The sequence below is a fragment of the Neomonachus schauinslandi genome, chromosome 3, assembly GCF_002201575.2.
Source record: "Neomonachus schauinslandi chromosome 3, ASM220157v2, whole genome shotgun sequence".
NCBI lineage: Eukaryota > Metazoa > Chordata > Mammalia > Carnivora > Phocidae > Neomonachus > Neomonachus schauinslandi.
The window spans coordinates 12297390-12318407 of NC_058405.1; the positions used below are offsets into that span (position 1 = coordinate 12297390).

The following is a 21018-nucleotide window of genomic DNA, read 5'->3' on the forward strand; positions in this document are numbered from 1 at the left end:
ATAGTATTTTTGCTGGTCCCAACATTTTCGTTTTAGTTATTCATTTTCAAGTAAACAGAGGGCAGTGGAAGGCAGTGCTACTGACAGCACAATTCAGAATTATGGTTTGGGCATTTTAGAAGCCCTGAACCAACAGCGTCTCAGCAGGGGAATGGAGACTTGGAGACACTGGATGAGGTAGAAGTTTTTCGCTGCACACTAGCCATGCTCAAGTAAGGATGTGTTCTTAGAGTCACACAGACTATTAGGAATTGTCTTCCAGCTTAGGGTAAGTCTAGTAACAAATCTTGCCCACAGGGTAGCCCATTCTGATACATTTTCTGATTCATTAAAGCCTGAATTTTCTTAGATTTCTCCAATCAGTTAGTTGGTTTTGCTTTTTTTTTTTTTTTAGCCATCTTAAGTTTTATAGACTTCAGTTTTATAACAAGCTTAGGTAAGGTTTCATTTCATTTTAAATGGCTTTTAATGTTTCTCTACATTTAAGTAGTGCCAAATTTGGGTCCGTGTTATGGACAAATGGTCAAAATATTCCAAAATCAGGGGAAATCATATAACATTCAGTTAAAATTGCTAGTCTGAACAAGAGAAAATGGAGGTTTCAAAAGTCAAAATAAGCACCCACAGATGATTAGCCCTTTCCCCATGTTAGGACTTCTTCTACTGTCCTATTTGTTGGATGCGGTATCTTCTGCCATCACTTTCACAATCCTGAGCTCTGGTTTGGCTAAGTCATTGGTGAAATAGCCTTCTTTCCCTCTCAAATGGACAGTAATTCTACAGCTGCAACTAAGCAAAAGATAACTTAGAAAATCCAGGAAGGAGAGCACTGTACTTGGGGGAAGAAAGTGGGCGGAAATTAGTATTGGTTGCATTCCTGCTGTTAGCCAGCCGTAACTATTGAGTCACTGACGCTGTTTGGGCCTTTGACACCTCATCAGTCCCCTCTGTGAACGTGGTGTTTGAAGCCAAGATCACTAATCTGTTGGGATGTTTTTTTTCCCTTCCCTATCTTTTCAGCATTATGGTCCAGAAATTAAATGGGTAGACGGAAGCAAGCCACTGCTAAAAGTTTCAACTCACCTGGTTTCCACAGTGTATACTCAGGTATGTTTTATTCCACTAGCATTAGCAGTGATTGCCAAGTGAATGAGTTTGCACGATTTTTTGGCAAAATGAAATCCTAATTGATATGTCATATGGATATATTTTTACTCTAGAGGTCCTTCATTGAAGAAAGTACATTATAAGGTGCTCCTATGTACTGATATAACTGAATAGTATAAGTAACATTTTTCAACAATTTCCTCTTTTGTTGGAGGATCTTTGAAATCCTCTTTAAAATTTATTTTTATTTTTATCTCTTTGATGTTTTCATTTTTATATGATGAGTTTCATATCTAAATAAAACATGCATGCTGCAAGAAGCAGATACTCCTCTGTTTCCACAGCCTTATGCTAATAGGCTTTCTTTCTTTCTCTTCTTTTTTTCCTCCCAGGATCAGCATTTACATAATTTTTTCCAGTACTGCCAGAAAACCGAATCTGGAGCCCAAGCCTTAGGGAGTGAACTTGTAAAATACCTTAAGGTATCAGATGACTTTCTTAGTAACCCCTTTTTAATGAGTTTGGGGTAGGTTGGGTTTTCTTTTTGGTGTCAAGTATTGTTCTTACCACTCGGGAACCTTGTAAGGATGTTCTTAGCTAGATACTCTCACGTTGATAGCTTCTGTGTGGTTTTAGATGGTGGCAAGAAGTGGATTCAGAAATAGGACAACTCCAGAACACTATATGTTAACTATACTGGAATTAAAAGAAAAAACTAATTAAAAAAAGAAAAGAAGAAGAAAAAGCGAAGAAATAGGACAACTCCTGCCTTCATCCTCATCCCACATGTACTGTTTTTAGGCCCAACTCAAAACACATTGTTCTTTGCATAGAAAATCACTCACTAACACAGGCCTATCTGTTGAGTGCTCCCCGGGTGCAGAGCACAGTAACAGGCACATAAGAAGTGTGCTTTAGTCCCACGGTTAAGTAATTTCTAGTTCACTATAGGAGATAACATAACCTTGGAGAATGTGTGCTAGGTAGGGGGAAAAAACCCAAAAAACAAACAAACAAACAAAAAACCCCTGAAAAAACAGAAAGAAGGCACATGCCCAACCCCAGTGTTGTGCAGGGGTTGGAGGCTCCCAGCATCATGGAATAGTGAGAACAAGGTGAGGTTTATCTAGGGGAGCTTTATCCAGAGTGTGGTTCCATGGGAATATTTTTTTAAAAGGAGAGTAGCTAAAAGAGCATCCTAGGCATGAGGACAAAATATAAGAAATGTGAGAAATGGGGGCACCTGGGTGGCTCAGTCAGTTAAGCGGCCAGCTCTTGATTTCAGATCAGGTTACAATCTCAGGGTCCTGGGATTGAGCCCCGCATTGGCCTCCGTGCTCAGTGGGGAGTCTGCTTGAGATGCTCCCTTTCCCTCTGCCCCTCCCCGCACATGCTTGCTCGCTCTCAAATAAATAAATCTTTAAAAAAAAAAAAAAAGAAATGTGAGAAATGGAATACAAGTTTGTTTGACTTCAGCAAGGAACATGGAATGAGAGTTCTGAAATCACTGCTTGGCCAAGTACCCTTTCAGGTATCTCACAGAGAGCCTTATGACTTTAAGAAAGAGTCTTTGTATTAGCTTTCTATTGCTGCTATAACAAATTACCACAAACTTGGTGGCTTCAAACAACACGAATTTATTTTCTTATACTTCTGTAGGTCCGAAGTCTGACACAGGCCTCACTGGGCTCAAATCAAGGTGTTATTAACATGGCTGAGTTCCTTTCTGGAAACTCTGGGAGTGAATCTGTTTCCTTGACCTTTCCCAGCCCTCATTCCTCATTCCTTTGCTTGTGACCTCTTCCTCCATCTCAAAGCCAACAATGTTCCATCTCTGACCATTCTTTCCTTAGGCACGTCTCCTCTGACTCTCTCCTTCTACCTCCCTCTTCCAACATTAAAGACCCTTGTGATGACTTTGTGTCCACCTGAATAATCCAGGATGGTCCCCCTACCTTAAGGCCGCCTTAATTCCCTTTTGCCATGTAACATATTCACAGGTTCTGGGGATTAGGATGTGAACATCTTTGTCCCTTATTCTGCCTGCCACTGCCTTCCATTGTTTAGATAGACTTCGTCCATCCTTGTTTGGAACTGAGTGGAAATTGCGTGGGGTTGGTCTCTTTTTTTTTTTCCTGTAAGATTTTCCTTTATTTGAGAGAGAGAGCAGGGTTGATATCCTTTTAAGAAGATAACACAAATGCCATTCCATATCTGTAGAGCCTGCATGCGATGGAAGGCCACGTGATGATCGCCTTCTTGCCCACCATCCTAAACCAGCTATTCCGCGTCCTCACCAGAGCAACCCAGGAGGAAGTTGCCGTCAACGTGACACGGTAAGAGAGGCGGATAGGCGGATACCTTCTTCCCTTTCAGTCTGTCCACACTGGAGCACGGTCATACATATCTGGGATGCTAGTATGTGCTGACCATTATATTTAAGAAATTTCTTTTGATCCCATGTATAGGGACCCCATCTAATTACTCGTTTCCTTGTTTCCTGTGGTGCCAATAGCATCATCATTGTTCTGCAACTACTGTGTAATAATGAAATGTTTTCATTTTCACATTACTATTCATTGCTTTATTCATTTCTGTGGTGTGTAGGGTCATTATTCATGTGGTTGCCCAGTGCCATGAGGAAGGATTGGAGAGCCACTTGAGGTCATATGTTAAGGTATGTAAAATAAATGGTCCCGATCATTTAAATCTGTGGCTCTCCAATTTTCCTTCTAAGGACTCATTTTTTAAAAACCTAGTTATTTTGGGATGAAACTTAATACCTCTGCTTTCTCTTCTATACCTTAGCCAGTGCTTGTACCTGAATGAGAAGAAGTCCAGAGAGGGGCAGCCATTCATTTATTTACTTAATTTAATTTTTTCAACGTACATTTCTTATAATGGGTTTTGCAAATAATAATGACGTGGAATTTTAAAGAAGAATTTTAAGTCGCTCTTGGTAGGCCTTCGGTATAGCCCTATTGTTTTCATCTTTCTTTTTCCCAACTAAAATTTGCAGTAAAACTGTTTCTCCTGAGATGAGAAGGTTAGCGCTGGCCACCATCAAATTAGATAATTATGTGGGACAGCAAGAGATGTCACTAGGATGAATATCAACAGGTTCTTCATTTATGTAACACTATTCAATAGATAAGAGTGGTGGTTACCATTCTGAAAAGTTACACACATTCTATTTAGTCTTAAGACACCTCTGTAAATTACAGCTACGGAATCAAGTCACCCAGTGTCGGGTGACACATTCCTTGAAGTCCTTGGGAGGTGGAATTGTGGGCTGGAGGACCACTGACCTGAGCCAGGTGGTTCCCGTATTGTTATGGGTTCCCTGAAGGTATCCTGGGCTCCCTCTTTGTGTCACCCTTCCCTCCTTCTGTTACCACACCTTCCTCTCCCACCTTGCACTTGTACCTCAGTCCCTCACCGCCATCCCTTGGAGCCTCTCCTGCTTTCAGCCCATCCTAGATAACAGGGACATTAAAATATCTTTCCCTTTTCTTCAAAGTATGCTTATAAGGCTGAGCCGTACATTGCTTCTGAATACAAGACCGTGCACGAAGAACTGACAAAAGCCATGACCACAATTCTCAAGCCTTCTGCTGACTTCCTCACCAGCAATAAACTACTTAAGGTATGTGGGGTGGGGGTGGGGGGGCAGTGTGGCTCTGCAGTATTGAAATTGTTGGAAGAAAATCCGAACGCGGTCGCCTGATCAGTTCACCCTTCTTGTGTGTTTTAGACAGTCACAACCTCCTAAAAAGGGGGTAAAGAGTTAGTTCTTTGGGACCAACTTTGCTGCATATACTTGTGCTTCTAACAGACCTGCAAAATATTGCTATATTTAAAATTTCACGGGCTCTTAAGTTTTAAGAAGTCATTATATTCGAATGGGTGGAGGACACCGAGGTGAAGATTATAAAGGCAGCATCAGCAGGGGAGGCTCAGTCAGGAGGAAAGATCACAAATCTAATCCAGCAGTGCCTCTTGTTGGCTTGTGCCGTGCTGAGCGTGTGCACCCAGCTTCCTAGTGGGATGCAGTCCTTGTTGTGGGACACGCGAAAGCCGGAGAGCAGCTCCATGCACCTCTGGTCCGATAATACTTTGCCGAGTGGTTCAGCCCTGCTTTGGGGTCGCACCTGTTTTGCATCTGTAACATTGTCAGCCTAAGAGAGTAAACATCTCGCCTCCTAATTGTTGGGTTTCTCACCGGATCCTTTTTTTTTTTTCTTTCAGTATTCATGGTTTTTCTTTGACGTTTTGATAAAATCCATGGCTCAGCATTTGATAGAGAACTCCAAAGTTAAGGTATGTCACTTCGATCAGGGCTTGTGTGGTGGCTCTTAGGGGCAAGTCTTTTTGTTGCTTTGTAGCTCACATTCACAAATGCTCTCTGTTGCCAGTTACAGCACAGTTCTAGGTGCTTTCCAAGTAAGAAAGCATTTTATTCCAAGTAATAAAGCCATAGGGCTATCATAAAGTACTGCCCCACATTTTATAGATGAAGAAACTGAGCCCGGAGTGAGTTACTTGCCGAGGCCTCACTGCTAGCGAATGGAGCGAATGGCCACGTTTTGAGACCAGTCTGGCTTGAAAGCCCACTCTCCTGAAGCATGTATTGCCAAGTCCAAAGAAAACTGTCTTTTCCTTTGTATAGCCTGGAAGTCTTCAAGTCTGTTGAAATGAGAGTAACAGTTTAAGCATTTAATGTAAATGTAATTACCCAGTCTTGAACATTGTAGACCTTTCTCAGGGACTTAGATGAGAGTGTCTGATGTTACTTCACGTCTCCTGGAAGCAGTGAAGGGAGTTGGAGATAACTCCTCGCTGAGGTGCCTGGTTGTGTGTGACACTGGGTCCCCATGCTGAAGGTGTCCTGGGGATACCCTTCAGGCCTCTCTGGACTGATGCCTGTCTGGGTGTGACTGGCTGTCTGAGGCTCAGCGTAGATACATTTTTGTAAGATTCTAATGTGGTAAACTCAGTGGTCAAGTGACAAAGTCCCTTTTGAGATGTGCATACTCTTGGAGTTGCCGTTATGACTATGAATGAATGCTGTCTGCGTTGCATTGTGCAGGGTCTTGAGTCTCATGGAGAACAGGAGGCCCACGTGCAGGGAGCAGGTCATGGTGCCCAGCAATCTGTCACAGTGAATAAAGGGAGGACAGGGAGGCCACGGGGAAGGAGGGTGAAGATCTAGCTCCCTGCACCAGGGATCTGGACTCTGGGAGAAAGCCTTGGGAAAGGCTGCTCGATTTTGTCGGGCAGAAGGTTGGCAGCTCAGAACTGAAAGCCACACTTTCCTCTAGTAGAATGGGCACTGGTGCCTGACCAGGTGGTTTTCTTCTTCTTCTTTTTTTTTTTTTCTTTTAATTCCGGTTTTAGTGCACAGGCAAATGCCAGATGGAGGTGGGCCCTGCTTTCCACAGAGTAACACACCATCTAAGTCATGCCAGAATAGCCTGCCAAGTAAAAAACCTAGCAGATTGTCTACTTGGCAGTACGCAGCTAAGTGCGTGTGCACGCATGCACACACGCACGCACACACACACACGCATGCATGCACGCACGCACACACACATGCATGCACACACGCAGGTCATTTGGGTGTAGTACTTCTATGTTAAAAATGTCATGTGCAGGATAGGCTGTAGGCTTGCCTTAGTTTGCTCGGGCTTCCACAGCAACTACCACAGCCTGGGTGTCCTTAACAATAGAAATTTATTTCCACGCAATTCTGGAGGCTAGAAGTCTGAGATCAAGGTGTCTGTAGGATTGGTTTCTAAGGCCTCTCTCCTTGGCTTGTAGATGACTGTCTTCTCCCCGTGTCTGTGCATTGTCCCTTCTGTGCATGTCTGTGTCCAAATCTTCTCTTCTTGTAAGGACACCAGTCTTGTTGGATTAAGGCTCACCTTAATGACCTCGTTTTAACTTAATTACCTCTTTAAAGATCCTGTCTCCAAATATAGTCATATTCTGAGAGACTCTGGGTTAGGACTTCAACATACGAATTTTAAGGAGACAGAATTCGTTCCATAACAAGGCCCCCAATGGATTTTTCATTATTTTTGGCTCTAAGTAAATGTAATCACTCCAGAAAGATTGGTGGCTTGAGTATATTTAAAAATATAACTGTTTGTTCAGAAAGTATTCATTGAGAGCCCTTACTTATAGGCAAGCTCAAGGGTTACAAAGTTAAGTGAGGCGTGCTTTGTGCTGTCCCAGAGTTTAGGTGGGAAAGTGCGTGACTAGACCACGGGAGCAATGGTCAAAGAGGTAATGAACACTTTTGAAATACCCACAGAAGTGAAAGTATCGGGCTCCTGGGTGGCTCAGTTGGTTAAGCGTCTGCCTTCAGCTCAGGTCATGATCCCAGGGTCCTGGGATCAAGTCCCGCACCGGGCTCCCTGCTCAGCTGGGAGCCTGCTTCTCCTTCTGCCTGCCACTCCCCCTGCTGTGTGCTCTCTCTCTCTCTGTCTCACTGTCAAAATAAATAAAATCTTAAAAAAGAAAAAGGAAGTATAGGTATCAGTAACATCTCTTTCCGAGAACTGTGATAGAAGATTTAAATAGAGTAATTTAATTGCATGTGTTTTTTTCTCAAGATGCTAAATTAAACCATAGAAATTTAGGGATGGTAGGGACCTGAAAGCTACCTTCTGGTCCAGCTGCTCCCATGTGCCGCAGAGGTTGAGATGGAGTATAGACCCGTGAGGTACCCTGCACAGGGTCACACAGCAGAGCAGAGCCTAGAAGTCATGCTAGAGTCAGAATCGGCTTCTCCCAGATGATCTGCCCTTTCCAGCCTTATAACTTAGCTCTCCGGCACTACTGGGAGGTAGTTTGTTTTTGGAACTCTTTAGAACAGACTGCTCAAATGCTACCATGCACAACCTTTTCTGTAAGTTAATTATATCTTGGCCCTAAAAGAATATTCTGAGAGTTTTTAGAAGTAGTTTATTTAAAAATTGTTATCCAGAATAAAAAGAAACACACTGGCATCCAAAAGGAGAAAGCTTAACCATAAGATAATTTACTATAAAAAGAGATTCAAAATACCTACTTACCACTTTGGAGAGTTCTAACATTTCACTTCTAGACGGCTCCCCTCTGACTTCTTCCACGTCACCTGACGCCATGCCACTCCTTCCCCGAATCACACATTATAGATCTAGGAACTTCTCACATATTTTGAAGGTTTTATTCATTTGCCTCATATCTTAGGAGTAATGAGTTTTATGTGTTTGAATTAGTTATTTTTAGGTCCGTCTTTATTTGCATCTTAAGAATTATATGTCCTCGTCCCTGATCCAGGTGTTCTGAATTGAGGGAACAAGTTTATATTCACCATTCCTGTGCCATTTGTGATTTCCAGAGTCATGATCAAATTCCTCTCAGAGTTTTTATACTTTTAGACTGAGGATTATTAGTAAATCCAATGTATTTATAAACCGGACCTTGATTTTTTTCCCTCATTGGTGAGTCTTTCTTAAAATGCCATGACCAGGCACACATCTGTCTAGTAGGGGCACCTGGGCCACAGACTCATGTAAGAGCCAAGTAATGCTTTCACTGCAGCTGAAAGTGCCCTTCCCAAGAATATTTAGCATAGATCAGCATTTGGAGGCATAGTCTGTTGAGCTGAGGCTTGGGTGTACACTCTTGCTGGTACTGGGGTCATTCCATCTGCTGCATATTTATGTAGAAGGTGCATGCTGGTAGGCCAGCTTCTAATGCTACACTCTTGCTGAAGATGGACGTGGCCACATGTGTCCACCTCCCCATCCCAGCCAATCAAACTGCACTTTGTGCCATTTGTTGAGGAAGGCTGTAAATCAGAGCCTCCCTTTAACTAGCATCTAAAATAAGCGACTTCCTTACTACTGCAGATGGACCTGCAGAGTTTGGATTGATTACATATGACCATGCCAGACTCAAGTGTTCCGTAGGTGACATGTGCTTGGAATTTACAATAAGCAGTTTTTGAGGAAAATATAAAACCAACCTCCTCAAGGCCTACTAAGAAGTTCCCAACTCTGAACCCCACTCAGCCTCTATGCTCAACACATTTAAGGTGTTTCTTTTCTATCACTTATATTTAGCAGTTATAATTTCAGCAGACTCTTTGGGAATTTCCTCTCCTCCCACCTTGAATCAAGCCAAATTGCTAGCATTCCACAGGTGAACTTCTTGCAGGTTGGAAAATGTGGCCTAGGATAGGATGAATATATAACCTCAGTTAGGTGTTTAGCCTTCAGCCATTTCCTGACTTAATTGAGCAAGGAAAGAGTGTTCAAATGAAAAGTAGGGAAAGGATGGTATGCTCCACGTACCATGGACTGCCTGTACTTCCCCCAAACTATAAACGCGTGATGGCAGAACATGAATATCCATACTCCCATCCACGAGCGCGTGTTTGGAACCATCCTTGGCTATGCCCAGAGCACAGAGGAGCTATGCAAATGGCAGAGATGGTGCATCGGCAGCCTTGGAGCTGACGCCGTCCTGGGAGGAAGAAGACATTCGGCTGGACACGGTTCGAGAACAGTGAAGAGGGTGTATGTGTGAGCTCCAAAATGATAAAGCATTGTGGAGGTTGGGGTGGAACTTTACCTGGAAGGATGCCACACTTAGGGAGAAGACAGTGAACATGAAGCAGGAGAAAGAGCTCATACCCAGGTAAGGCCAGGAAAATGAAGTTTATTAGCTAATAGTCTTATTTATTATATCTCAGGGAGCCGTGACATAGCCTGTAGAAGAGAGTGCTCTAACCCCTAGAGAGTAGAAGAACACAGTAAGGAAAAGAGAACCAGACATTTGAGTGCTCCCTTGTAAAGGAAGCAGTGATTTGGGTAGCATTCGCTGTTGGAGCCCAGACAAGACGTGTAGGACGTGGTGAAACCCGTCGCTGGTGTCTGCAGACCGGCTGTTAGCAGCGGGGCTCACAGGGCCCTTCGCAGCATGGCTGAGTGTGGGTGGTCAGGGAGAATCCACTCAGGCCAGGGGTCAGGTGGCAGGAGCTGAGCAGCCAGCAGGATGGCACAGAGGTGTCAGGCTCACAGCAGGGTGGGGGCATGGGGCACAGCAGGTCCGCCGGAGGAGGCTGATCTGGTGTGGACAGGCGTTGGGGAGGCAGACCCCACACCGGCAGTATGTGTCAGAGGAGCAGATCACGGTGGCCAGGCCACTGGGGATGCTGCAGCAGAGCCGAGAGGAGATCCTATAGCAGGACAGGTCAGGAGTAGGGGTTTCGTCTGGCTGACAAGTGTCTTCGTGTCTCAGTGTCCTCTCCTCCGAGCTCGTGCGTCTGTACTCACCGCTCTGGACAGCTGCCCATTGTCCTAGATCATTTTCTTCTGTTTCAGTGTATAGTAGTCTCCATAGCAACATCTAATTACTTTGGTCTTTATCACCTTTAGATGCGTCTTACCTCACTGTTTTGTTGCCAAATTAGGGCTCCTGACAATAGCTATTTGTCACTGCACGGAGAGCTTCATTTCAGTCTTCAAAGGCACTGAGTTGACCCCTAATCATGGAAGAGCTTGGTTGGTTGGTTGGTTGGTATGTTAATTATCCACCATTCTTCACCACATTTTCTTTCTTTTTAATGAAAACTTCTTATTATAGAAAGTTTTAAATAAACATGAAAGGAAAGAGAAAAGTTGAATGAATCTCATGTTTGAAGCTCTGTCACTCACCTTCAACAGTTATTGGCATGCTGCCATTGTGACTTTATATCTCACACTGTTTTCAGAGCATTTTAAAAACAATCACCAAATATTCTGTCATTTCATCTGTAAACACTTGAGTGTGTCCTATCTAACAGAGAAAGCCTTTGAAGAGATGGAAGCACTGTACCATTATGACACTCAACAAAGTCAGCGACATTTCTTCTTTGTCTTTGGACACCCTGTCTGTATTCGGTTTTCCCCAGGTGTCTCAGAAATGCCCTTTGACGGTCGGCTGGTCTGAATCAGGATATAAACACAGTCTGCACATTGCATGTGGTTGATATGTCTCTGAAGTTTCTTAGATTTTCAAACTGTCCCTTCTCCATTTGTTTGCTTTTTAATGCAGTGTATTTGTTGAAGTAGGGGGGGGGCCCTTTGTCCTGCAGAATTGCCCACATTGTAACCTCACAGTGTTACATGGCATGGTCCTTTGTCCCCCATGGTTCCTGTAAACTTGTGGTGATGTTGAAGCTCAGTTTGATTTAGGTTTGGTTTGCTTTGGGGCAAGAATACTTCATAACTGGTATGGCTGCATCACATCGGGAGCCATACAATGTCTGGTTGTCCCACTTTTCATTTCGATAATAGTGACTAATAGGTTAAGTGGTGCCCACCCCATCCATCCACTTTTCATGGTTTAAGCAGCCATTGACGAAGCCCCATTCTGAAGGCCTCAGGTGTTTCCTGAGAGACCTTTTTTCAGGAGTAGCCAGCTTGGGTAGCGGGCAGTCATGCCTGGTGGTTTGAGGTGGCCTTGCCTGGGGTCCAGGAGGCTGATCATCAACTGAGGCTGACCCCTCAGGATACAGAGTTATGGGGTTGCATATACAGAACAAAATCCCTTTGGAATTTCTAATTTTACAGTTCTGTTTTTGAAAGTGGGTAAACTTCAAATACTTATTACTTGATCCTTCCCTCACTGGATTCTTGAGTTTATAAGTTTGCAAAGATTGTTTTATTATTTGTTTGAAAATTGAGATTATTATAAAGCTGGCATTTCAAAATTCACAATAGGTTCTGGTATTTAATGCATAAAATAATGCATGCAGAAATAACTAAATTTCAGTTCTAGTTTTAGAAAATACTGTTTCTTTGATACTGGGATACGGGTTTGGCTGTTGCAAAACAGACCAGAATAATGGTTTAAATAAGACAAAAGGTTCATTTCTCTTTTTTGGAAAATTATAAGCCAGTAGGCAGCTCTGAGAGTGGGGCGCTTGTCCCCCAGGGTTGGTCAAGGACTCAAGCTCCTCTCCAATTATCCAGCCCAGGTGTCACCCTCATCCAGGCTTACCCACCACCCCACATTCTAGTCAATGGTAAAGAAGACTTGGAAGGCAAGCATCCCATGGACATGGCTGGGAAAAGCACAGTCTTCCTCTTAGAGCCCATTGGCCAGAACTCAGTCACACGGCCTTTCTCTGGCCTCAAGTTAGGCTGGGAAATGAAGTCTCTAGCTTGGCAGCAGTGCGTACCTGTGAAACCCAGGGGTTTCACCACTAAAAGGGAGAAGGAAAGTCAGTTAGTACTTACTGAATCTCTCTAAGCTTCAGTTTTCTCATTTGTAAAATGGGGGTGAAGATAGACCCCCTGTTGTGGCTGTTAGAATCACATGCATGAGTGGATAAATGTCATGGAGCATATAATTCAGACCCCTTCACGTATCAGGTTCTCAGTAATTTTTCTCATTTATTGGGCACGTGGGTGGGGAAGCAAAGTGTCAAAGAGCAGAAAGAACACAGGCTTTGGACTCATGGTGGATCTGGGTTTGAATCTTTGTTACTTGTTAGTTCTTGACTGAAGACACATTTACCTGACCTCTCCAACCCTCTGAAATGAGAGTTAAAACTTGTAAGAATTTAATGAAAAAGCACGTAAAAACATGTACTAGTGCAATGCCTGATGTGTGGAAGATATACAGCCCGTGATAGCTAACTGGTGAGGTCTGTATAATTTCGTAGGTAAGCATTCCTGATGGGGAGAAATTATTATGTAAAGTTAATTTGAAGAGGACTGTTTCTTTTTTTAATATTTTATTTATTTATTTGAGAGAGAGAGAGAAAGAGCAGAGGGAGAGGGACAAGCAGATCCCGTGATCCTTGGGATCATGACCTGAGCTGAACGCAGATACTTAACCAACTGGGCCATCCAGGCACCCCTGAAGAGGACTGTTTCTAAGCAGAGTAAACCAGTGACATACAGTCTCTGATCTGTTTATTTTCCGTTTGAATACTTGAAGCTTAAACCTGAGCCACTGTTTTCTAAAGAGTTCTCTGAGAGGTACAGGCATTCAAGCCACCAGAAGTATCCAGTAAAGACGCAGCTCTGATGAGAATCTCTGGGAGTAGAGGTACATCTCCACTTCTTTACAAGTACCTCCGAGAGGATCTTTCTCAGGCTGAAGTTTGGGGTTTCAGGTCGAATGCACACCACTTATATGAGGTATCAGAATACCTGTACAGTATTTTGAGAGAAGAAAGAATAATTTCTCTTGTCTCATTTTAGATAAATAAGATTGGAGCTCTGGGTTTTTTTAAAATGGACTCAGGGATATTTTTTCCCCCCAGAGGGTCGCAACTTTAAAAATAACACACGTTTGCTCTAAATTCTTTTTAGTTATTGCGAAACCAGAGATTTCCCGCATCCTATCATCACGCTGTGGAAACCGTTGTGAATATGCTGATGCCGCACATCACTCAGAAATTTCGAGATAATCCGGAGGCGTCTAAAAATGCAAATCACAGCCTTGCTGTGTTCATCAAGGTAGGGACCTCAGGGCACAGAGGGTGTCAGTCAAGTGGCGAAATGTTCATTCTAGCAATGACTAGTATACAGTAAGTGCTCAGTCAAAGCCAATGGCGCATTTTTATGCTGTAGAATAAACTTATTAACAGTAAATGCTGATTTCAACCCAACTTTCAAAAAAAAAAAAAAAAAGCTGGGGCCTAAATACTCACCTTTGTGGCTTGTTTCCCTGCAGAGATGTTTCACCTTCATGGACAGGGGCTTTGTCTTTAAGCAGATCAACAACTACATCAGCTGCTTTGCTCCTGGAGACCCGAAGGTAGCGTGTATGTTACACACTGTTTTTTTGTCTCACAGATTGACATCCAGAACCCCATCTGTTTCTCTGGGCTCACGTCACAGTTTTCTTTCCATACCAGAGGCACTCTTGTCCCCTTTTGGAGATACTGACTCTAATACTAACTAGTACTTGCATTAATGTGTAAGATATTAGGCATGCAATTCTGGATGTAAAATAAACATACTTACTGATTTCCTCATAAATAACCGAAAAGACTTCTCAACTGCAAAATTAAAAGTATATGTGTTGCGAATCATAGTTTATTTAACATGGTAATAGAAGTAACCATGTAGCCTTTCTCTGGTAGAATTATCTACCTCCTCCCTCCTGTGTCTATTTTAAAGCTCTGCCTTACTCATTTTTTTTATTGTATTAAGTCTGTGTCTATAATTATAAGCTGCCTGAAATCCTTTTTGACGTAGGAGGAACATAAATAATAAATGTCCTAAGAGTTAGTGGAGGACATTGTTTAATGAAATGTGTTCCCAATTTTCAAACAAATGCCCACAGCCATTCTCAAATCTATAACATAGCATAGAGCATGCAGTTTTAAGAGGGTCAAGAAGCTAACAACTGGTTGTATGATTTCTAATAGGTTTTTAGGACGCTGTATAAAATATTCAGTGAGGCACTTAACTTTCACTAACCATTGTTCCCTGCAGACCCTCTTTGAATACAAGTTTGAATTTCTCCGTGTGGTATGCAATCATGAACATTATATACCTTTGAATTTACCGATGCCATTTGGAAAGGGCAGGATTCAGAGATACCAAGGTAATCTATCTTTATATATGTCAGTCTGAGTCTTTTCACAAAAAGCCCTTCATTTTTAATAAGAGAATGATTCAGATATGACATTAGAATTTTCTGATTTTTTTTTGTTGATGAATTAAGTTTTTTCTTGTTAAATTTCCATTTAAAAAACTATTGATAAAATGTTGTATGGGAACTTAACTTGTCAGCAAACTTATTAGACCTCAGGTCATGTCAGTGTGACTCTTTTTCATTGAAAAATTCCTTTTCTTAAATAGAAATCCATTTTACTTACTCTAGTTTATTTTTATTTGTTTCACTTTTCCTTTTTTCTTATGAATTAGCTTTTCTTTCACCAACTGTGGAGTCAAATGACACTCCTATAGGTAGGTGTGGGGTGTGACGCTTGCTTTCTTGCATTTTCCTCCTGTAAAAGAAAAAGAATGCAAGTCATTGCTGAAATGCTTATATATGCTCTTCATTTAGGCATTTCCCATATACTTGGATCAGTTTTTAAATTCACGATAAACCAGTGAATTTATTCTCACTGTAGCTAAGATACTGCTGTTAAAACCCCTGGGAGGGATCTCGGTTTTGCTCCTGGAGTCACTAGGTCCTCTAGGATATCTCTACAAGAGGTCAAACAAACAGAACGCCCTGTTTTACTCTAAAAATGTATTATTCCACCATTTTCATAGTCCTTGTCCATAGGGGTGGCAGTAACCTAAATCACAAGCAACATGGCTTTTCACATGCGTTTTATGTTTGCATGTTGAGTCTTTAACTGTTCCGTATCTTCTTAAAGTTTGAAGAGAGTAAATTCATAGAGATTTCTTTGTCTTCACTAAATCAAATGAATCAAATTAGTCTGTCAGGTCTGTCAGGTAATATTACTACGTTTAGTGCCTTGTATGTACCTGGGGATTGATTATGCTGAAAGAAAAAGCAGAAGGATGCCACCAAACTATTAATGACACCCTAAATCAATGGCCTCTGAAATTCAGAGAGAAACACACAAAAGCATTCATTCAGAGACATAAATATCTTTCCCCAAAATCAACTTGGACTGCCTTTTAAGGAGCCAGAGGGGGACTGGGACCCTGGGGTTGGCATTCAACCATGTCTAGGATGCACATGACTTTGGGAGGCAGTCATGGACAACAAGGATGAAAATCCCTAGCTGTTTTACCTAAGTGAAGTATGTGCAGTATTAGTGATGAGGGCTTAGGAGAGAAAACTAAAGCCAGGAGGGGGGATATGAAATGAGCAGCGGGGCATGTGGGATAGGGTGGCCAGGAAAAGCCTCATGGCCAGGGTGACTTTGGAGCGATGACCAGAAGAAAGCCAGGAATTGAGTGTCCTGGGTCGAGGGAACAACTGGGTATTTGGCATCCCGAATGCAACCTGGCCCACCTGTCTGGTCTTACTCCCCGCTATTCCCCACACTTCAGACATTCCTGCTGACTCCCAGCTCCTCAAACATGGGCTTGCCCACCCCGACATTCCTCAGCCTCACACAGCCTCCTCTCTGGGGGAATCTTCGCCTTCCTCCCCAGATAGTCACTCAGCACCTCTTATGTGGAGCCTGCCATGTCTCCTTCTGCCTTCTCCTAGGACCCCAACCTCATTCCAAACCTTGTCTCACTCCCCTCACCTTGCAGTCAGTTACTAACCCACCTGTACTTGGAGACTGTGACTCTCTTCCTTTTTCCTGTCAGGGTATTGAGGGTAGTCCTTTATACCCTATGGCTGGGCAGTGAATGTGTGCTGATGCCCACCTTCCCCTATACCCTGTAGGGTCCTGTTTTTTTTGTCCTACAGAGCTGAGGGACATGAAATCCTTCAGGTGCCCAGGAGACTTAAAAGCTCTTAGTAGACCATCAGGGTATTTGGTGGCAAGGGGGGCTGCCCTCGGCAGGTGGGTGTGGGTCACCTACAGATAATGTACCTTATGACACTGATAGGAGTACATGTTTTTAGCATTCCCCTTCCTCTCCCTTCTTACCTGTTCCCCCCTTCTCTGCATGCATGCACATGCACAGTTAAACCCATAGTATTTTCGTAAGGGCTTTATGTGAATTCAAGCTGTGCACTGTCATTAGGGTAAACAAAGCTTAAAAAACCATACAGTGGGCATGATTATTCTGGAAAGTTGGATACTTTCCCTTGCTTCTGCATAGGACTTGGGTCAGTATTTTGGATAGGTTTAGAAGTAACTAATAGGGAATCAAAGTCAAAGAAGGTGTCTATAGATTTTCCTCTAGTAATAGATTCAGTATAAGAATTCAGATCCTAGCTACAGCTTACTGAAAGGTGTATTTCAGCTTTAGGTGGATGTGTAGCCACTTTTATTTACCCTCCTTCAGTAGATTTCATGTTTCCTTCTGTCCCCTCTCTCGAAGAGCTTTCCGTTTGATCATTTAGCTTGCTGATGATTTACTAGTTTAGTTTGGTGTTTTGTGTATTTCAGTGTTAGTTTATATTAGTTTTTTTTTAACTTGCTTTTAGAGGTGCAGAAGTATTGAATATATTTTTAAAAATCATGTTAAATAAGTTCTTCATTCAGGGACAGCAGAATAAAGAGGTTATATGCTAACTTGTTCATTTTAAACACATTGGGTTTTAATGGGAATATATAGGCTTTCATGACCAGGAAATGGATTAACGAACTCAAGTAGTAAAGGAAAATTTTAAGAGACCATGTATATTTATTCTTTCTTTAATTACATGTTTGTTATGTACAGATTACTTCTCTATAATGTCAATTAGACAGTAACTTTATTTTTTACCTTCATGTAAATAACAAAATTTCATTTGTAATATAACATGCTGTATGTTCTAAAAATTGGTATTAAAACTATTCACTAACTTAATATTTATGCAAGATGTAATGTCTTCTAAAATCAAAATCCTGGGACGCCTGGGTGGCTCAGTTGGTTAAGCAGCTGCCTTCGGCTCAGGTCGTGATCCTGGAGTCCCGGGATCGAGTCCCACATCGGGCTCCCTGCTCGGCAGGGAGTCTGCTTCTCCCTCTGACCCTCCCCCCTCTCATGCTCTCTCTCTCTCATTCTCTCTCTCAAATAAATAAATAAAAATATTTTTAAAAAAACAAATAAATAAAATCAAAATCCAGTGCAATTATCTGTATTTAAATTTAAGAGTCTGATGTGATAAGAAGTGGAGCAGTATTTTAGATAAGTGACCTTTTCGCACTTGAAGCTAAGTCTAATCATCTGTTGACACACAGGGTGGGCTGAATGTAAAGGGTGGTTTTGACTTTTATTTTATTCAAAATGCGTGATAGCCTCTGTAACTAAAGCAGTATCTATCCTCATTTCAGATCTCCAGCTTGACTACTCATTAACAGACGAGTTCTGCAGAAACCACTTCTTGGTGGGACTGTTACTGAGGGAGGTGGGGACCGCCCTCCAGGAGTTTAGGGAGGTCCGGCTGATTGCCATCAGCGTGCTCAAGAACCTGCTGATAAAGCATTCTTTTGATGACAGATATGCTTCAAGGGTGAGTGGACTCCAATGGAAGGAAATACGGATTGATAAATGTCCTTTATTTTAAGTAATATGAAGAAAGTAACCCGTTAGAGAATTAGTGGTAACAGCACTAAGACTCTTCTCTGTTTACACACTAAAATCTAATAGAGGTCTTTATTTATTTATTTATTTTTTAAAGATTATATTTATTTATTTGTCAGAGAGAGCACAAGCAGGGGGAGCAGCAGAGGGAGAAGCAGGCTCCCCACTGAGCCTGACGCAGGGCTTGATCCCAGGACACTGGGATCGTGACCTGAGCTGAAGGCAGATGCTCAACCGACTGAGCCACCCAGGCGCCCCCTTATAGCAGTCTTTATAGGAAGGATCCAAATGCAGGAGATGGCCAGTGCCAGCTCAGTCCATCATTCAGTTCTCAGAGCCATGGGATAAACTTGCGCTGTGTGCCTTTATTTCAGAGCCATCAAGCAAGGATAGCCACTCTCTACCTGCCTCTGTTCGGTCTGCTGATTGAGAATGTCCAGCGGATCAACGTGAGGGATGTGTCACCCTTCCCTGTGAACCCCGGCAGTGTACGTAAGCATACAGACGTGGACACAGCCTGCATTTGTTTCCTGTGGCTACTGTAACCAAGCAACACACATGGGGTGGCCAAAACCAACAGAAATTCATTCTCTCCTAGTCAGGAGGCCAGAAGTCCAAAGTCAAGGTATCCACAGGGTTGGTTCCTTCTGGAGGCTGTGTGTGAAAAGTTTGTTCCGTGCCTCTCTCCTAGCTTCCAGGGCTTGCCCAAAATCCTTGCATTCTTCGGCTTGTGGCAGCATCATTACAGTCTTGGCTTCTATCTTCACACGGCCTTCTTCCTGGTGTGTATCTGTATAATCTCTGAAATCCTCTCCTTTTCTTACAAGAACAGTGATTGGATGGATGGCTCCTAATCCAGGATGACTTCATTTTACCTTCCATCTTAATCACATCTACAAAGATCCTATTTCCGAATAAGGTCTCATTTTGAGGGTCCAGGTGGACATAAATTTGGGGGGATACTATTCAACCCAGGACACACCCATTCTTTTTTTTTTTTTTTTGCCACTAAAACCATAATAATCCATAGTACTCCTGATTAATTGCATTTCTGGCTAAGATGGGGTCAATCAGTAAACCTTCAACTCTTAGGCTGAAAATCATTATTTAAAACCGTGCTTTCCTGATGGACCATACCTTGTAAAACATAAGGACCTTCTCTATACAGTCAACAAAAATTTATGGGGAGAGGAGGTTAAAAAGAAAAGCGTAGTTCTAACCTGTGTAGTATGAGAGCTCCATGCTAGCTCATTCTGATGGTAACATGCTACACAGTCTTGGAAAAGCCACATCTTTGGGCTACAATTTCTCTGTGTCTGTAAAATTAGATGTCAGGGAGGCCAACATGAGTGACATATGGCCTCACCTCCAAAAACTGACCACTTTGTATTATCTTCATGCAGTCATTGGAAGATGGATTGGAAATTAAGTTGCCTGAAGGATCATCCCAGAAATGATCTCAAAATGTTCAGGGTAGAGACTCTCTGGCATTCATTTGCACAGTGCTACCAGTGTAGTAATTTCCTTTTCCCTTTTATTCTGGGCCCATGAACGAGCTCAGTTGTTAGTCTTTCCACCTTGTGATTATTACATACACTTGGGGAATTTTCATGTTGTGTTTTGTCCCTTCCCCCCCACAGTGATGCATTGTCCTGAGTTTTAATGCTGTCTCTCCACCTCTGAATACATGTCCTAAATAATGGCGCACTGAGACGCGCCACATGTGTAGAATGTGTTCTGTAGTTCCGAAGGGCACTAATCTCACCCGGTACAATGTTGTGTTTCACACGTGTATTCTCTGAACCTGTCTGCTTTTCTGATCCGAATAAGGAATTCAGGGTATAATGCTACCTCTTGTAGTTCTCCAATCCTGAGAAAATCACCAAAGAAAAATCCCCTTTATGACAGAGCTTCAAAATTAACCTAATTTCTCCACTGACTGAGAGTTCGCACGAAGCTGCAAGCTTGCAGAGCTTTCCAGGGCTGCTATTGTCACTGTTGCTCATTTGGGAGGATTTCGGATGTGAGAGAAAAACCAGTGTTCCAGTTAGAAAGAGCCTGTGAGGCTTTTCCTGAGGGAAGAAACAATCTGAGGAAATGCTGGGCATCCGAGCTCTGGTGGGGGGGACGTGCTAGGCCTTCTGGGGCAACAGACAGTGACTTTGCGGACCAAGCCTGCTCTGCGCGCAGACCCGCGCCGCGTCTGATCCATGCTCCAGCGTCAGGGTCGTGCGCGCCGGGCGCCGGCTTCCCCCACGTGGCGCGTCCCCGCCAGGCCCTTGCGTCCCGTGCCGGCACGCGCCCCCCACGAACGAGAACAGCCCATGGCTCTTTGAAAGTCATCTCCGGTTATCTCTTCTTCCCCTCCGGTGGGACAGACTGTGAAGGAGGACTCGCTGCCAGCCGCGACCCCGCTGGTGACGCCGCAGAAGCCTGGCATCGCGCCGGACAGCAGCCTGCACAAGGACCTCTTCGGCGCCATCTCCGGCCTCGGTAAGGCTCGCGCGGTTCGCGGCCCTCCGCTCTGATCCTGCGCGCGCCTGCGTCCAGCGCGAGGGGGCCGCCCCGACCCTCACCGGACGGCCTCGGAGTGCAGGTTTCTGCCCCGACCGTTCTTGGCCTGGTCTTGATATTTGATGATTGCAACCCCTCAACTCGACCCTGAAATGCAGACCCCCGAATTGGCAGGCATTGCAGATTCGGTACACCCTAATCACGGGCTTGTGCTGTTTGCTGTTAG

At 43.3% G+C, this 21018-nt stretch overlaps 1 protein-coding gene and 1 pseudogene across 4 annotated transcripts in view; one reads left to right on the forward strand and one right to left on the reverse strand.

The window, feature by feature from the left end:
* DOCK9 (dedicator of cytokinesis 9) overlaps positions 1–21018 on the forward strand; it is a 214996-nt gene that overhangs the window by 128999 nt on the left and 64979 nt on the right. For all 4 annotated transcript variants that reach the window (XM_044913528.1, XM_044913529.1, XM_044913526.1 and 1 more), the window contains 12 exons: positions 1021–1107; positions 1500–1589; positions 3328–3443; positions 3715–3784; positions 4628–4753; positions 5356–5427; positions 13467–13613; positions 13831–13914; positions 14598–14709; positions 18029–18207; positions 18653–18766; positions 20657–20771. In XM_044913528.1, the coding sequence (XP_044769463.1) occupies positions 1021–1107; positions 1500–1589; positions 3328–3443; positions 3715–3784; positions 4628–4753; positions 5356–5427; positions 13467–13613; positions 13831–13914; positions 14598–14709; positions 18029–18207; positions 18653–18766; positions 20657–20771 (1312 nt within the window). The remainder of the gene's footprint in view (positions 1–1020; positions 1108–1499; positions 1590–3327; positions 3444–3714; positions 3785–4627; positions 4754–5355; positions 5428–13466; positions 13614–13830; positions 13915–14597; positions 14710–18028; positions 18208–18652; positions 18767–20656; positions 20772–21018) is intronic.
* Positions 10049–10456, reverse strand: LOC110585850 (annotated as a pseudogene).